Genomic DNA, 17,859 nt, shown 5'->3' with positions numbered 1-17,859 from the left:
CCCACTCAGAGACCCCACGGAGGCACCCCAACCTCAGCCCGCACCCCCACATCTCCCTGTATACCTCTGTCCCTCTGTCTTGGTCCTTGCCTCTTTCTGTCTCTGTGCTGTCTCTGACTTCGTCTGTCTGTCTTCTCTCTCATGGTCTGAGACACCAGAGGCCCTTCCTTCCTTCTCCTCCTCCCCAGTGTCCACATACCCTAGGGCACCACCCCTTCCCCCCAGGGAGCCTTCCCTGGGCTGGCCGTGATAGGTGGGTGCATCCCAGGTGGGTCCTCTTCCTGGGATGAGGGGCTGGGCTGATCTCACTCGCCTCCACCTGGCCCCCTCAGCTAGAAGAGGAAAAGGCAGCCCTGCAGGGCCGGCAGCGGCAAGTGGAGCAGGAGGCCATCTCGGCGCGGGAGGAGCAGGAGCGGCTGGACCAGCTGCGGCTGGAGCAGGAGGTGGAGCGGCAGGGCCTGGAGGGCTCCCTGCGGGTGGCAGAGCACGCCCGGGATGCCCTGGAGCACCAGCTCCCCACGCTGCACCAGGAGCGCTGCCGGCTGCAGGAGCAGCTGGCCCAGGTGGGTGTGTGTGGGGGATGGGGAGCAGGTGAGGCAGGGGTTCTGGGCTCCTAGCATTCTGTCCTGGGAGAAGTCTCAGGCTCAGGGGCCTGATCTGGGCTGAAATACAGCCCCACCTCTGCTAGCTTGGGGCCCTTGGGCAGGCTCCCCAACCTCCCCGTGCCTCAGTGACCCCATCTGTAACATGGGGCTAATAGTTCTTATCACAAAGGGTTGTTCTGAAGAGTATACCGTGTAAGTGAGCACTTAGCAGAGATGAATCACCACTCAGTACACATTACTGATATGATAATAGGCAGAGAATTTTAGAATTGGAATCTTAAACTTGGGAAATCATAGCTGGAAGGGACCCTAGATTTCCAGGGATCCAGAGGCCTTTATATGGTGTGTGTCCTGGAGGTCCTGGCTTCCTGGGAGGGGCCTCTAGGGAACAGACCATGCGGGACAGGGAGCTGGGCTCCAGGTCCCACTCTTGAAGCCTGCAGAGCAGCTCTCCTTCGGTCTCTTTTATATATTCAGCTTCTCTGGATGTTCTGGGGAACAGAAAGGATTGGATTACTACCCAAACTAAGTGAGGACCCTGATTTTTGAATGTGTGTGCGCTGCAGATCCAGAGAAGGCTGTGATTTGTACAAGTGCACACAGCACATCAGAGTAGAGCCTGAGCTTGAACCTGGTCTCCTGCCTGCCAGGGCCACGTCAGGCCTGGATTTGAGGTGCTGCATGATAAGCAGGATGGGGGGTTCTAGGGTGGGGCTCACAGTGTCTGGGGTGGGGGCCAGCTCTCCCGGCAGCTGAGCGGGCGGGAGCAGGAGCTGGAGCAGGCACGGCGGGATACGCAGAGGCAGGTGGAGGCACTGGAGCGGGCGTCCAGGGAGAAGGAGGCACTGGCCAAGGAGCGGGCCGGCCTGGCAGTGCAGCTGGCGGCAGCTGAGCGTGAAGGCCGGACCCTGTCGGAGGAGGCCACCCGCCTGCGGTAAGGCCTTGGGCACTGCCCACCCCACCCTGGGGGGTCTGCTTGGGGCCACGCCATGACCAGCCACACCTGGCATCACCCCACAGGGGCAGTTACTTAGGAGCCGGCTTGCCAACTCATCTAGCGAGGGCTTAGGCCTCCCCAGGGAGTGTGGGCCCGGCTGGGCAGGTAGGCTGGCACCTGGCCTGTGGCTGGCCACGCCCTGGGATCCACAGTTTCCTGGGGCCCGGGAAGCTGAGTCCCAAAGCCTTAGGGATCGTGCATGCTGCAGCTTGGAGAAGGAAGCCCTGGAGAGCAGCCTGTTTGAGGTGCAGCGGCAGCTGGTCCAGCTCGAGGCCCGGCGAGAGCAGCTGGAAGCAGATGGGCAGGCCCTGCTGCTGGCCAAGGAGACCCTGACTGGTATGGGGGCCCGGGGTGCATGGCAGGGACCACCAGGCTCCAGCCTGACTGTAAGCTGTTGAGTTCTGAGATCTCATCAAAGCTGGGATCACTGGCTTTGGAATGTAGCTGACCTGGGAACCAATCCTGCCACTTTCCCAAGCCAGCCCCTTCCCTCTCTGATAATGCCCACCTTCTGAGGCTTTGCCAGGATGAGGTGAGAAAAGCCTGGCCTTGGCACAGGGCCTGGCTCAGCCAACGGTGGCTGTTGTTTACCGTCATTGGGGCATGTAGAGAGTTCTGAGTTTCTGCGGAGACATTGGCAGCTTTTCCAACGACTCAGTCTCTGAACTCAGGGGTTTTCCTTGCTCAGTAAATGTTTACTGAGCACCTACTTGGATCATGAAAGTTAATTTTCCCACCCACGTACACCTGAGACAGACAGAACCAGGAAGGGAAATGCTGACAGTCTCTGGTGGGCTTCCAACTTGGAGGATGGTTTATAGATTGTCCACACTGGGGGGTCACCCTCCCCATGGTCCCCTTCACTAGTGCTGACAGTCCCCCAAGTGTGCTTAGGGCAATCAGTCATTAAAGGAGATGCCTTAGGAAAGCTGTGCAGCCTTGGAAAGTTACCTGTCTCCTCTGAGCCTCCGTGTACTCATGTGTAAATTGGGGATGAGATAAGTTACTTAGGCATGTTGTGAAACTACGATGCCGCTAGATCTGTCAAGAGCTCAGCCAGGGGCCCGCCCATAGTAAACACTTAAGTGATGTGAACTGTTACATTTTTGCTCTCCTTCCCATTTGGGGGTCCTCCTCATCAGTCATTTCATCCCTTTGATGCCATTTCAGGTAGGGAGGGAGGAGGACAGGGTCAGTGGGCAGCAGATAGGGAGGAGGACAGGGTCAATGGGCAGCAGATAGAGAAACTGAGGCCCGAAGAGGGTGAGAACCTTCTCCAAGGGAACTCAGCCTAGATACTAGGTGGGCCCTCTTCCCTCTGGGATTTTGCCCATGTGATCCACCTGGCCTGAGTCTGCTGGCCCACTGGGAGGTTCCAACCAAAGCCTGACCCTCCTTCCCCTCCCTCCTGTGCAGGGGAGTTGGCAGGCCTGCGGCAGCAGATGACAACTACAGAGGAGAAAGTGGCTCTGGACAAGGAGCTGATGGCCCAGAAACTGGTGCAGGCTGAGCGGGAGGCCCAGGCCTCTCTGCGGGAGCAGCGGGCAGCCCACGAGGAGGACTTACAGCGACTTCAGCGAGAGAAGGTTCAAGCAGCTGGGTTGGGGCAGGCGAAGGGCTCTGAACCACTGTCTCTGTCTCCTCTGTCTCCTCAGTGGGGGTAATGATAGTGTTATTATGAGGATGAAGTGGGATAATCTATAAAAAGGGCTTAGTGAAGAGACTGGCGCTTTGTAAATGCTCCATAAATGCAGGTTGATTTTATTTTTAGTTGGGGGGTAATGAGGTTTATTTATTTATTTTTGGAGAATGTACTGGGGATTGAACCCAGGACCTTGTGTATGCTAAGCATGCACTCTGCCACTTGAGCTATACCCTCTGCCATGAATGCTGGTAATTATAATTATGTATTTACGGTACTCTTCAGAGCAAGTCTTGGGCCGGGCTGCCTCTGACAGACTCCAGGGAGCGCCATTCACCCTGTAGTCCTGGATTTGGGTGGGTAGTACCACACGTCTCCAGCAGGTGGCGGCAGAGCACTCGAAGCGGGGGCACCTCTGTTTTCACACAGCTGCTGGGGACTAGTGCTGGGGCCAGGCTTAGACCCCAGGTGGGCTTTGCCGGTGGGTTGTCCCCACCCACCCAGTCCCCAGGGAAACAAACTTCTGTGCCCTTCCTCACTCCCCCTGACAGCCTCTTAATGTCACTAGATCTGTACCCTTCTCTCCAGCCACTCTGCCACCCCCAGACCCAAGCCCATTTACTGCTCACTCTTCTCCACCCCAGCCCCCCTCCCGGTCCCTCTTCCACAAGCTCTGAAAAATCTGCTATTTGAAAATGCAGATTGCTCCTTGTCACCCTGGCTTGATTGAGGCTCTCTGTGGCCCCGACCATCCTCAGAATCAGACCACCACTCCCTGCAGCCCAGTGGCCTAGTCTGGCCTGGCTGCTGCCTGTGGCTCTGGTCTGATCCTTCACCATGTCCCCCTCATGGTCCCAGCTCCAGTGACCTTAAATACTGTGGTTTCCCCATACATCACGTTTCTTCTTTCTTCCGGGCGTCTCCAGGGCTGGACTCTGCCCTGGGGTTCTTTTTCTTCTCTCTCTACCCGGCTGACTGCTGCTTGTTTCCTCCAGGAAATGTTCTCTGACACTCCCCCTCCCCCAGGCCAGGCTGCTGCTGCTCCTTGGGGCTCACACTGCCCTGGTGTGTCCCCATCACAGTCCTTGTGGTCACCTGGTTACCTGCCCTGTGGCCCCTGCTGCCCTGAGGTTGGTGAGGGGCTGCCTGGGCCCAGCCTCGTGGGTCACATGTGTCTGGGCCTGGCCCCCAGGAGGCAGCATGGCGGGAGCTGGAGTCCGAGCGGGCCCAGCTGCAGAGTCAGCTGCAGCAGGAGCGGGAGGAGCTGCTGGCCCGGCTGGAGGCCGAGAAGGAGGAGCTGAGTGAGGAGATCGCAGCCCTGCAGCAGGAGCGTGACGAGGGCCTCCTCCTGGCTGAGAGTGAGAAGCAGCAGGTTTGTGAGCCCTGCTGTGGCGTCCACTGCTGCCCAAGGGGCCCCTGTTCTGGGGCTGGTCTCTGCTCAGCCACCCAGCAGCTCAGAGCTAGTCCTTTTCTGGGCCTCAGTTTCCTCACCTGTAGGATGGGGGGATTTGAGGGGTGTTTGCAAGGCATCACTGAGACCCCTAGTCAGCGAGCCATGTCTGGCACACAGTGGACGCTTACAGCCACTGTGGCAGCCACAGTCGTGACACAATGAGCGTTGTTCCGGAAAAGCTGATCCTCCCACCCCAGGCTGGGCATGGCGTCCCCATGACCGCCTCTGAGCAGTCCCTGTGAAGCCCACATGCATCAGCTGACCCTCCTCAGAAAAAACTAACTTCTGACTTTCCCATAATGTCATGGAGACAGTCAGGGCAGGCTGCATCCATGTCCTCTCCTCACCCGCTGTGTCACCCTGGGCAAGTCACTTTACCTCTTTGAGCCTCAACAACTTCATCTGTAAAATGGGAATAATGAAGCGCCTTGCTTCAGGATTGTTGTGGCAAGTTAGTGAAATCTCTAAGTTGTGTCCATGTCCAGGTTATTGTTACGGCTATTGTACCCTTTCCTGGGGCTGCAGATGGGTGAGCCTGCACCTCTGCCATGGCTCTACCTGTGGGGGCCCAGTCAGGTCCCCAAGCCCCCAGGGAGCACATTTCCCAGGGCAGGGTGGGGGTAGGGCCCGAGCCCTTTGCTCCCTGCCTCTTGCCCAGGCCCTGTCCCTGAAAGAGTCTGAGAAGACGGCGCTGTCAGAGAAGTTGATGGGGACACGGCACAGCCTGGCTGCCATCTCCCTGGAGATGGAGCGACAGAAGCGAGATGCCCAGAGCCGCCAGGAGCAGGACCGGGTAGGGCAGCTGGGGGGCAGAGGTGAGGTGCAGGCAGGCCTCCATCTGAGACACAGCCTTGGAGGAGGCTCCTGCCTGAGGGGGAGGCATGGCTCTGCCCTGGGGCAGCCTCTAGTCTGAGGGCTAGGCCAGCTACTCTAGGCATTAAGGGGTCAGCAGAGGGCCTGGTAGGCCAGTGGAAGCAGCTGTGTTGGGAGCAGGAAGTGGACAGTCAGCTGGCCCAGTTGGGATCAGCCAGGGGAGGGGGATGCCCAAGCACCAAGCCTGAAGAGCCCATCCGTCCTAGAGCACTGTGAACACCCTGACCTCTGAGCTGCGGGACCTGCGGGCCCAGCTTGAGGAGGGGGCTGCAGCCCACACCCAGGAGGTGAAGCGGCTGCAGGAGCAGGCCCGAGACCTGGGCAGGCAGCGGGAGTCCTGCCTGCGCGAGGTGAGCTGCCCGCCCGCCCTCTTCCTTTTCCCACAACGCACCCTCAATGCCTCTGGGGGCCCAGAAAGGTGCCAGGTTTGTCCCTGCATTCAAGAACAAATGAATGAATGAAAGAAAGGAGGCAGCAAGCATTTATTAAGTACCTGCTGTGTACACACGCGTGGGGCTTGGGCTATCAAGGAGAGGCTGGTGGGGTCCCTGCCTCTTGAGGTCCAGCCACGGGATAATCCTGATTGATGATTATTTCAGGCCAAAACACTGCTGACTCAAGCATGTTTTGCTGGAAATCATAACTCACACCTGCAGTCTGAATCACTCCAGAGGGATGAGGCAGATCCCCCGTGGCCAGGTGCCCCATGGCCAGGGATATGGGGATGGACTGGTTGCCGCCAAGGCCCAGCTTGAGTGGGGCCTGAGCCCCATCCTGTCATCACAGGCAGAAGAGCTGAGGACTCAGCTGCGCCTGCTGGAGGACGCCCGCGACGGGCTGCGGCGGGAGCTGCTGGAGGCCCAGCGCAAGGTGCGCGAGAGCCAGGACGGCCGCGAGGCCCAGCGCCAGGAGGTGGGCGAGCTGCGGCGCAGCCTGAGCGAGGGGGCCAAGGAGCTGGAGGCCCTGCGGCGGTCCAACGAGGAGCTGCGGGCTGCTGTAAAGAAGGCGGAGAGCGAGCGTATCAGGTGGGGTGACCGGGTGCCCAGCCCCTAGCCCTTCACCGAGCCGTGTCCTTTCTTCCCACGGAATCTCATCCCTGGAACCTAACTTCACCCCCAGGGTTCTGGGTACATAGTGCAGATGGGGAGTCTCTGCCCTGGAACCAAGCCTGGACTTGGGTCACTTTAGGTGATTTTTCTATCTGAGGGAAGGGGAACGGTGGCCCCAGGCAGGGTTGGGCCCCGACTCTGACCCCATCTGCTGGCATCAGCCTGGAGATTAGTGTGCACCCCTGACCCTGAGTTGCTGGTTCACCTCTCCCAGCCAAGGCCCCCAGCCCTTGAGGGCTCAGCTCAGGCGAGGACATGGGGCACCTCCCGGCCAGGACCCTGCCAGACCATTCCAGGAATCAGGGGAAGGGACTTTCGTGTAGGGCCACACACTGTATTCTTGCCAGGACCTGGGGCTGCCTCTGACATCTGCCTCTGCTCCCTCCAGCCTGAAGCTTGCCAATGAGGACAAGGAGCAGAAGCTGGCACTCCTGGAGGAGGCGCGGGTGGCCGTGGGCAAGGAGGCTGGGGAGCTGCGGGCCGGGCTGCAGGAGGTGGAGCGCTCACGACTGGAGGCCCGGAGGGAGCTGCAGGAGCTTCGGCGGCAGGTACCCTCCCCAGTTCCACGCCTTCCCCGGGCACTTTGCTGTGTGTCCCTAGGCCGACAGTACCCCCTTTCCGGAGCCAAAGTCCCTCATATGTAAAACCAGGGGCTTGAACTATAGCAAGGCTTCTCACCTAACCTTAGTATGAATGGATGGGCTTTGAGGAGCCCTCAGACCCTGAAACCATGTGTTTGTGTGTGTCTACGTTTGTGTACACGCTCATTCCCCATTCACATTTCTCTGAAGACTGGATCTGGGGCTCTTGTCTAATTCTCAAAGGAACCTGTGAACAACAAAGAGGTGCAGACCCCATGGACTAGATTAGGAACTGGCAAAAGTTTTTGTAAGGCGCCCAATGGTAAATATTTCGAGCCTTATGGGCCTTACAGTCTCTATCACATCCACTCAACTCGGCCATTGTGGGGAGAAGGCAGGCCTAGATGGTACCAACATGAGTAGGAGTGTGTTCCATTAAAACTTTGTTGATGGACACTGAAATGTGAATTTCATATAATTTTCATGTGTCAAAAATACTGTCCTTCTTTTGATTTTCTTTCACCCATTTAAAAATGAGCCATTTTAAGGGATGACTATAGCTCAGTGGTAGAGCTCATGCTTAGCATGCATGAGGTCCTGGGTTCAATCCCCAGTACTGCCACTAAAAAAAAAAAAAAAAAGGCATTTTCAACTGTTTCAAAATGTACAAACTATCCTTAGCCCAAGGCCTTTACAGAAGCAGATGACTGGTGGAATTTGGCCTGCAGAGATTGGCCTACAGTTTGCTGAGCCCTGAACTAGATGATCTCCAAGCTCATCAACAACAGCAAGCATTTAACAAGTGCCTGCTGTATACTGGGCACTGCCCTGGACACTGAGGGCTCAGGCATTCCCACTCTAGAAAGCCGGCAGAACAGGAAACAGCCCCATTTGGCGCCCAGGCCCTTCCTCCCCCAGAGATGTCACAGCCTGAAGGAGAAACCCTGTTCACCTCCCACCAGTTCACCCCTCTACCCAGGCCCCTTCCTGTTGGGACTGATGTCCTGGGAAGCCACAAGAGTCCCTGAAAGGAACTCATGTCTGTGTGCCAGGCTCTTGCTGGGTGTTTTATGTGCTATAGCGTGTTCTCCTGTTCCCTTCCTTACAGCACAGTGAGGTAGGTAGGCCTCACCCCCCCACCTGCTCCTCTGGGGAAATAGGGGGCCTAGAACATTCCTTTGATTCCACTTGTCTGAGGTCAAATCCCAGTCTCCTGCCTATGGGCTGTGTGACTTTGGGCAAGTCACTTCACATCTCTGAGCTTTAGTTTTCTTATCTGTTAAGTAGGGTAATGTTAGTACCTACCCCACACAGAGTTGTGTGAAGGTTAAATGATTTAATTCAAGTGCGGTGCTTAGAACAGGGCTGGATGCATGATAAGTACTCCATAAAAGCTAGGCATTATTGTAGAAGTGAAAGGTGATGCAGAGAGCTGTGGTTCCTGCCCTGCAGAACTCCTAGGGGTTCAGCACTCCCTTCCTGCCTCCGCATGACAGGTAGTTGTGATTAGGTGGTACACAGAGGTCATTGGTGCCCAGGTGCCTGGCATGGCTTGACCTCTGTGGAGTTATCAGGGGCAGGCTCCCAGTGGATTGGAATGGTGTTCAATGTATGTGTCCCTAGAGCAGTGGGTCCTGAGTGCCCTCTGTGCCAGGTCTGGACTAGGCAGGGTATGGGGCAGAGCTGAACAGGCTGCTGTGGGAGCCTGTGGGCGCTCACCAACACCCTGGGCTCAGAGGGGCTGTGGATGCTGAGAATGGGTCCTAGGTCCTGTCTGTGTCTGCTTTCTCTCCCAGATGAAGATGCTGGACAGTGAGAACGCCAGGCTGGGCCGGGAGCTGGTGGAGCTGCAGGGCCGCTTGGCACTGGGCGAACGGGCAGAAAAGGAGGGCAGACGGGAGGCCCTGGGCCTCAGACAGAAGCTCCTGAAGGGCGAGGCCAGCCTGGAGGCCATGCGGCAGGAGGTAACTAGATGGTGGGTGGGCTGCCTGGAGGGGGAGGGTCCTCGGAGGCAGTCAGGATGCCCTGTGCCTTCTCCAGTGAGAAGGTGGTGGTGCTCAATGCTGGAGTCACCCTGAGAGATCACTGCCCAGGACTTGTCGGTCTTCCCCATTCCTTGAGCTTCTCCCCCAGGTATAATAATAACAATAACAACAGCTGCAAGAACTGTAGCAGGGGTGGCGGGAGCTTGGTAGACAGAACCTTGTCTGAGTCTCCCGGCAGCCTCATGAGGTAGGTACTGTTAGCCCCACTTTACAGAGAACCAGACACTGAGGCTCAGAGAAGTCAAGGGATCTACCCAGGGCCACACAGCCACCTAGGTCTGTCTGATTCCAAAGCCTGCACTCTTTCCCCTCTGCTTTTACTGGTTGTTTCACTACAGTGACTCTACTATGTGACCTTAACTATGCCACTCAACCTCTCTGTGCTTTAGAGCATTCGTGGGCTAGGGGCTGACACAGCACAGATGTATACTAGGCCCTGGTGCAGGTCTTGGCATCCAGGTGGTACTCTATAGGAGGTTTCTAGTGGAACTGATGACCGTGAGACGTTGACTCATTCTCTGGACCAGAGAAGTGTGTGTGAGTGTACGTGTGATCATGCACTTTATCTGTAAATAATTTTATAGCCCCTCCCCTCACTGTGTGATTTATTGATAAGTTATGTGCACTGAAAGGCAGTGTGGCTTAGTGATTAAGAGAACAGACTCTGGAGCCAGGGTGCCTGACTTTGGATCCCAGCTCGAATTTTCCTAGTTGTGTGGCCTTAGGCAAGTTGCTTAACTGCCTTGTGTCTCAGTTTCCTCATCTGTGAAACAGAGATGATTCATAGTGGTAATTAGAGTTGATTTTGGGGGAGAAAGTACTAAGTGCCTGGCACTAAGTTCTACCTATGTAAGCATTAGCTGTCAGTTTATTACTAATACACAGTATACATTGCAAGGCATATATATAGAAAGAAGAGATTAAAAAAAAAATTTCTAGTGGTTTCCACCATACTCCCATGATCTTGCATCTTCTGCTCGGGTGGAGACCACTAATGGAACAGGTGTTGCGCACGCCACTTTTGGGCCCGTGGGCTCGAGGCAGGGTGTCGGGTTAGGGGGCAGCCTTGCAGACCCCCACCTCCTGGCCTTGCCCCCGCCCCAGCTCCAGGGAGCCCAGCGGAAGCTGCAGGAGCAAGAGGGCGAGTTCCGGACCCGTGAGCGAAGCCTGCTGGGCTCCCTGGAGGAGGTGCGCGGCGCCCAGAAGCAGCAGCTGGACCATGCCCACAGTCTGGAACTGAAGCTGGAGGCCGCCCGGGCCGAGACCGCGGAGCTGGGGCTGCGACTGAGCGCGGCAGAGGGCCGGGCGCAAGGCCTGGAGACCGAGCTGGCCCGCGTGGAGACACAGCGGCGCGCGGCCGAGACACAGCTGGCCGGCCTGCGCTCTGCCCTGCGCCGGGGCCTGGGCCTTGGCGGTGCGCCCCGCCCGGCCCAGCCCCAGCGGCCGGCGCCCAGTTCCCCAAGTCGGAGTGCGCCTGCTGGAGGTAAGCAAGCTCCTCGGAGAAAGGGAGAGTCAGTCGAAGAGTCCCCGCCCCCAGCGTTGGATGCCTCTGTCTAGTTCTGCCCCGCCTACTGGGCTGCCCTTGGCCATGCCTGCCCTTTCGGCCCTTTTTTTGATGACCAGCCTCAAACCCCGCCCCCTCTGCTAGTCTCATCCTCTTGCTGAGGCCCTCCCACCTGGGCCCCGCCCCTTAGATCACTGGGGACATTGGCTGGGCCACGTCCCTCCTGAGCCTAGCCTCAGCCCCGCCCCTCACTGAGGCTGCGCACTGTAGATTCCTCTTTAAAGGGAGTAAGTAGGTGGTGCCGCATCTTTTTTTTTAATTCGCGTGTTGTTGATTTACAATGTTGTGTTTCTAGTGTGCAGCATAGTGATTCACTTATACATTTATGTATATACTTTTTCATATTCTTTTTCAGTGTAGGTTATTACAAGATATTGACTATAGTTCCCTCTGCTATACAGTAGGACCTTGCCATTTTTCTGTTACATATAGTAGTTAGTATCTGCAAACCCCAAACTCCCAATTTATCCCTCCACACAACCCCCTTTCCCCGCGTTACCATAAGTTTGTTTTCTATGTCTGAGTCTATTTCTCTTTTGTAAATGTTTGTGTCATTTTTTTAGATTCCACAAATAAGTAATGTCATATGGTATTTTTCTTTCTCTCTGGCTTGCTTCACTTAGTATGACAATCTCTAGGTCCATCCATGTTGCTAAAAATGGCATTATTTTACTCTTTTTTTGGCCTGAGTAGTATTCCACTGTGTATATTTACCACATCTTTTTTATCCACTCGTCTGTCGATGAACATTTACATTGCTTCCAAGTCTTGGCTATTGTAAATAGTGCGGGTATGAAATAGGGGTGCAAGTATTTTTTCGGATGAAAGTTTTCTCTGGACACATGCCCAGGACGGGGATTGTTGGAACATATGGTAAGTCTACTTTTAGTCTTTTTAAGGAATTTCCGTACTGTTTTCCATAATGGCTGCATCAGTTTACATTCCCACCAACAGTGTAGGAGGGTTCCCTTTTCCTTCCATTAGGGTTCCACTTCTTAGTGCTCCTAACTCCTCTGAGTCTTTATGCCTCCATCTTCCGTGACCCCTGCCTCTCTCCATCAGCACCTTATCTTGTGCATTCTTCCGTCGCTGGCTCCACACCCCTTCATACCAGGCCTATGAACCCGATATCTCTCCCAGACAGATACACACTCAGCCTGAAATCCCTTCCAGGAACAGATCCTCCCAGCCCCACCTGCTCCCAAGACCCAGTGGATGATGCTGGGAGGGTGCTTCAGGGGGTGCAGGTAGCCTTTTTGGGAGCATTCATCTTGTCTCAGCCTGACCCCAATCTCACCTTGATTCCTAGGCCTAGAAAACCTGTGGACTTTCGGAACTGTGGGAAATGCACTATGAGACATTGAGTCCTTGCCTCTTCAGGACATATTAAGCCCATTTAGCTGAATTTGTCCATTTAGCTACTCTATTTATTAAGCCACATACAGTGTAAGCACTGGGGATGGAGCAGAAAAGAAAACTGACAAACATTTCTGCCTTTATGGAGCTTGCGGTCTGGGTGTGGGAGTACCACACAGTAAATGTAATGTGTAAGTTAAATATAGAATTATTTAATGGGTGGTGGTAAGAGCTGGAAAATAGGTAAGAAAAAAATAAGGAACATTGCTGGTGAGAATAAAAAATGGTGCAGCCACTGTGGAAAACAGTTTGGCAGTTCCTCAAAAAAAACAAAAACTTAGAGTTTCCATATGACCTAAAAATTCCACCCCTTAGGCATATACCCAAAAGCATTGAAAATAGACGCTTGTCTAGAAATTGTGCTCCAGTGTTCATCATAGCACTATTCACAATAGCCAAAAGGTGGAAGCAGTTAAAGTGTGCATCAGCGGGTGAATGGACAAACAAAATGTGCTATCTGTGTAAATGGAATATTATTCAGCCTTCAAAAGAAATGGCATTCTCATATCTGCTACAGCATGGATAAACTCTGAAATTAGGCTAAGTGAAATAAGCTAGTCACAAAAGGGCAAATACAGTATGATTCTACTTATATGAAATACCTAGAATGGACATTCACGGGGACAGAAATTAAAGGTTACCAGGGGTTGTGGGGAGGGGAACATTAGGAGTTGTTTCTTACCAGTTTAGAGTTTGGGGTTGTATTAGTCTCCCAGGACTGCTTATTGCAAAGTACCGCAAACTGAGCGGCTTTGTGGCTTAAACAACAGAAATTTGTGCCTCAAGGGCCTGGAGGCCAGAAGTCCAAGGTCAGGTTGTCAGCAGGGCCTTCCTACTGAAGGCATTAGAAGAGAATTTGTTCCAGGTTTCCTAGCTTCTGGTAGTTCCCTGACTCATAGCAGCTTAACCTCAGTCTTTACAGAGTTCTCCTCGAGGATGTGTCCAGATCTCCCCTTTCTATAAGGACATCAATCATACTGGATTAAGGTCCACCCTACTTATGACCTCATTTTAACTAATGACATCTAGCACACCTCGATTTCCAAATCAGGTCACATGCTGAGGTGTTACAATTCAACTCATAATAGGAGTGATGGACAGGATTTAGAAATAGTGGTGATGTTCACATTACAGCGTGAATATAATTAAAGTATACACGTAAAGGTGGTCAGAAAGTCATATTTTGTTGTATATACCTTATCACAATAAAAGATTTTTTAAGGAGAAGACAAGGGCGGGGCTCGGATGTTGTGTGGGAGGCAGGGAGAGCCTCCCTGAGGAGGTGGTAGCTAAGGGGAGATTGGGAGAAGAGACTGAGGACCGTGGAAAGGTCTTGTGTGGGAGGACCCCTGTCCTGTGGACAGCAAGGGCCCGAGAGCAGCCGGAGTGTAGCAAGCAAGGTGGAACGGTGTAAGAGGGGAGGCACAGGGTTCATAGGCACAGGGCCTGCTCCCATAGTCCTTGCAGGCCACCACGAGGGTGCTGGCTTTACTCTGAGGGGATGAAGGCAGTGGGTAGACGTCCTGCTCTGGGTCCTTTGGGTGTTGACAGAGCTGTGGGGCAGTTTGGGTGTCTCTTGGCAGAGGCAGGAGGATGCGAAGGGCACGCGGACCCTCTAGCCTGCAGTTCCTGTGTTGACCTCCAGGTGCCGTCCTGTCTCTGTCCACCCCGCCCCCTCCCACCCCTTCCTAGCCCATCATCTCCCAAGGAGAGCTCTTTTTTTCAGCTGGGAAATAGGGGCACCTGGGTTCAATTCCTAGCTCAGGATCTTCCCATCTTTGAGACCAAGCAAATCATTTAACTGCTTTGAGCTCTCCCAGCCTGTGAAGGGGGAAATTGGTCCTTACGTCTCAGGGAATTACTGTGAGGATGAAATGAGGTGATGTAGGGCAGGCATTGGCCCATGCCCGGCACACAGTAAGCACTCAGTACAGGGAGGCGTAGAGGTGATGGAGTGTCCGTCCTTGGACTGGGCCCTGGGGATGCAGCCTTCATGGCGCTTGGGGTCTGGGTAGGGAAGCAGACATCAGACCCCTGTAAGGGGATGAGCTCACCCAAACCCAGCCTGGGGTCAGGGAGGCCTCTGGGAAGTGATCTTTACATTTAAGCCTAAAGGAATGGGCCAGGCAAAGAGAAGCCACAGGGAGAGAGGGGTTCAGCATGTACAAAGGCCCTAGTGCTTTTATAAGAGGAGGTGTTCTAGAACGTGGGAGCTGTGGGTGATGTGAAGTAGCCAGCTCGTAAAGGGAGAGAGGGTGATGCCGGAGTGAGCAGCAGGTGGTGACAGGGAAGTTGGGCTTGATTCTGAGGGTTGTGGGGGCTGGTGAAGGGTTAAGCAAGTGGGTGAAGCGACCCAGTTTGTGCTGTGGGAAGCTCACGTGGGCTGCCGGCCACAGCAGGGGTGGATGAGATGCATTAGGAGCCTGCAGGCGCCATCCAAGCAGGAGAGGCCAGTGCCTCCTGCATCCCTGAGCGTATCTCCTTTTCCAGGAAGTGGGGAAGGGCTCAGCAGCTCCAGCCCCTTGGAACGCAGCCCTGGGTCCGAGCCACCATCTCCAGGACCTGCCACCTCCCCAGCATCTCCAGACCTGGACCCGGAAGCAGTGCGGGGGGCCCTCCGGGAGTTCCTGCAGGAGCTGCGGAGTGCCCAGAGGGAACGGGTATGGTGGGGTGTGAGTGGCTGGAGAGGAAACCGGGTGGCTAAGGGCCCCGTGAGGGGCTGCAGGTCGTCAGAGCAGGGATGTTTCCTTCCTCACCGACACTGGGGCTGCAGGATGAGCTCCGGGCCCAGATGAGCACCCTGAGTCGCCAGCTGGCTGAGATGGAGGCTGAGAGGGACAGTACAAGCTCACGGGCAAGGCAGCTGCAGAAGGCTGTGGCCGAGAGTGAGGAAGGTGGGTCTGACTACCTGGGTCCTTGCTCTCTTGTTCTCTTAGCAGCTGAGATGGGAGGCTGCTAGACTGGCCTGAGCTGCTGCTGCATTCCTGCCCTGGCCACCATGGCCTGAGTCAGGGGCTGCCTCCCCTGGGGGACCCTCCCTGGCCAATCCCACCCGATGTCCAGACCCACAGACCCTCGTAGAGGCAGGCCCTGGGGTAGGAGGAGGGCAGGCCTGGTTCAGGTCTCAGGGCTGTGACTGGCCAGGCCTGACGGGGCTGGGTGGGGGCCGCAGCCCGGCGCAGCGTGGATGCGCGGCTGAGTGGGGCCCAGGCTGAGCTGGCACTGCAAGAGGAGAGCATGCGGCGCAGTGAGCGGGAGCACCGGGCAGTGCTGGACCAGGTGGCCTCCCTGGAGAGGAGCCTGCAGGCCACCGAGAGTGAGCTTCGGGCCAGCCAGGTGGGCAGGAGCTGAGGGCCAAGGGGAGGGGGTGGGGCAGATCTGTGTGTCCCTGAATGGATGTCAGTAAGTCCTCCTGTGTGCATCCCTGTTCATCTGCCTGGGGCTCTCAGCAGCCACTGAAGTGACCAGCCTGTGACTCTCCAAAAGCACATTCAGATTTCATCATCTTGTTCCATATTGAGGTCATTAGGCTATAGAAGAAAGAGCCCAGGCATTGGAGGCTAACAGATCTGGGTTCAAGTCCTTGCCCTGCTGTGTGATTCTCATTTTCATCTTCTACAGAATGGGGAGACCAATAATTATCTCCCAGAGACTGCACCTACACTCTTGACACATAGACGGTGCTCAAGGGACCTCTGCTTCCTTCATCTCTATATAGGCACACGTGGTGTTCTGGGGGTTTTATGTGGGTTTGGGAGACATCTGTGTGTGCGTGTGCATGTCTGGGGCAAGAAGGACAGGCCCTGGTGGTGATGGTCCAGGCTGCTGAAGCCTTGAGCCCTTCTTACAGCCACAGATCCGCCCCCTTCCCTCCCCTTTCCTCCCCTGGCCCTCCATGACTGCCCCTACAGCCCACCCCCTGCCTTTGGCTCTAGGCCAAACTTGAGCTGGATTGTTGTGTCTGCGGCTTCAGGTCTGGCCTTGGGCCCAGCCGCAGGGGCCGCGGGAGGAGGCCGGGAACAAAGCTGGGTAGGAGCCAGAGTGGGGCTGCTGGGCCCAGACATCGCAGGGTTGGGGCTCTGAGCAGGGTGGAAGAGAGCCCAGGCCTGGGGGGCTGTTGTAATAACACCCCCTTGACCTGCCTGTCTCTCGGATGGTAAAAGGAAGAGAAGGACCCCAGTCTGTCCTTCTGCCCCATCCTCATGCCCCAAGTCTCCTTCACCGGCTGACCCCACGAGGCGAAGGGAGGATTATCATCCCTTAAAACCCGGTAGGGCCCAAGGCTCCTGCCTGACTCAGCTCAAGTCCCGCAGGCAGCTCTGGGCCGGCCTCTGAGAGGGAGGCCCTGGAATCTGCATTTTTATACCCAACTCCCAGGGCTTTGTAAATACCCAGGTTGTGGTATCCCTGGACCAATCCAGTCCCCCCACCATACAGTGTGAAATAGGGCCAGAGAGCAGGGAGGGAGAGTTGATACTGGGTCACACAGCCTCTGTGACGGGCAAAACTAGAAAGTCCTCTGGGATCCTCAAGTCAACCCATCCTGTGAACATATGGGGAGGCTGAGGCCCCAGGAAGTGTCAGGGACCAGCACTGGATCACACAGCGAGTGGCTGGACCAGCCCCTTTGAGGCTGCTCCCCACTTTCTCCTGAGGGATGCGGGAGGTGGAGGGGGTACTGCAGAAATGGGGCCTGAGCCCTCCCCGCCCCACAGGAAAAGATCAGCAAGATGAAGGCCAATGAGGGAAAGCTGGAGAGTGACAAGCGGCGTCTGAAGGAGGTGCTGGACGCTTCCGAGAGCCGCACCATAAAGCTGGAGCTGCAGCGGCGCTCACTCGAGGGGGAACTGCAGCGCAGCCGCCTGGGCCTGAGCGACCGGGAGGCCCATGCCCAGGCTCTCCAGGAGCGGGTGGACTCCTTGCAGAGACAGGTGGGTCCCCTTCCCCAGCTGCAGGCTCCCCATCTGCGTGCCCTGTGCCAAGTACACTACAGGGACTATGTGATCCTCCCAACAACCTGGTGAGGCAAGTATCATCACCCCATTTCACAGATGGACAGATGGAGGTTCACAGAGGTCATGTCATTGCCCAAGATCACATGGGTAATAAGAAGCAGACTCAAAATTAGAATTTAGGACTGTCTGATGACGGAGTCTGTACTCAAAGGAGCATATGGGACAAGTTAGAGACATAGATTTCACTCATTTTCATTTTTTGCCTTGGCAGCCAGGAAGCTCAGCTCTCACTGGAGTTCAGTAACTCTGCTAGCCCTACACTGTCAGTCACCAAAGTTAAGAAGACAGAAAATATCAGGGTTGTGGTGGTTACCCTTTTTCCTCCATAGCAGGGAGAGCGAGGGGAATGAGAACAAAGAGGAGACCACAGGGACTGGGACTACCAGGTTGATGGCACCCGTGTGCTGGTGAACTGGCAGTGCGACCGGGCCCAAGTTGCAGCCAGTGGAGCCAGAGGCAGTGCAAAGGAACAATAAGCATCAGTGACAAAGAGAGGTGGGCAGGGCTTAGGTTAGGCACACCTGACACAAACGGAACAGAGTCACTGGACCATCCTGTC

The 17,859-nt window shown here is 55.6% G+C and overlaps 1 protein-coding gene across 9 annotated transcripts in view; it reads left to right on the top strand.

Moving 5' to 3' along the window:
• The window catches only part of CROCC (ciliary rootlet coiled-coil, rootletin), a 47,066-nt gene that overhangs the window by 24,973 nt on the left and 4,234 nt on the right, over positions 1–17,859 (top strand). For 8 of the 9 annotated variants that reach the window (XM_074377310.1, XM_074377311.1, XM_074377313.1 and 5 more), the window contains 15 exons: positions 333–563; positions 1,346–1,539; positions 1,811–1,938; positions 3,019–3,188; positions 4,437–4,616; positions 5,356–5,490; positions 5,777–5,920; positions 6,357–6,595; positions 7,068–7,227; positions 9,057–9,224; positions 10,410–10,788; positions 14,776–14,945; positions 15,059–15,179; positions 15,458–15,621; positions 17,001–17,216. In XM_074377310.1, coding sequence (XP_074233411.1) covers positions 333–563; positions 1,346–1,539; positions 1,811–1,938; positions 3,019–3,188; positions 4,437–4,616; positions 5,356–5,490; positions 5,777–5,920; positions 6,357–6,595; positions 7,068–7,227; positions 9,057–9,224; positions 10,410–10,788; positions 14,776–14,945; positions 15,059–15,179; positions 15,458–15,621; positions 17,001–17,216 — 2,799 coding nt within the window. Of the gene's footprint in view, positions 1–332; positions 564–1,345; positions 1,540–1,810; positions 1,939–3,018; positions 3,189–4,436; positions 4,617–5,355; positions 5,491–5,776; positions 5,921–6,356; positions 6,596–7,067; positions 7,228–9,056; positions 9,225–10,409; positions 10,789–14,775; positions 14,946–15,058; positions 15,180–15,457; positions 15,622–17,000; positions 17,217–17,859 lie in introns of those variants that run through there. The other variant, XM_074377318.1, reaches the window with a different exon arrangement.

Source organism: Camelus bactrianus, chromosome 13 (assembly GCF_048773025.1).
Source record: "Camelus bactrianus isolate YW-2024 breed Bactrian camel chromosome 13, ASM4877302v1, whole genome shotgun sequence".
Taxonomy (NCBI): Eukaryota; Metazoa; Chordata; class Mammalia; order Artiodactyla; family Camelidae; genus Camelus; species Camelus bactrianus.
Note: the sequence above shows the minus strand (reverse complement) of the source record. Positions and strands in the feature narration are given on the sequence as shown.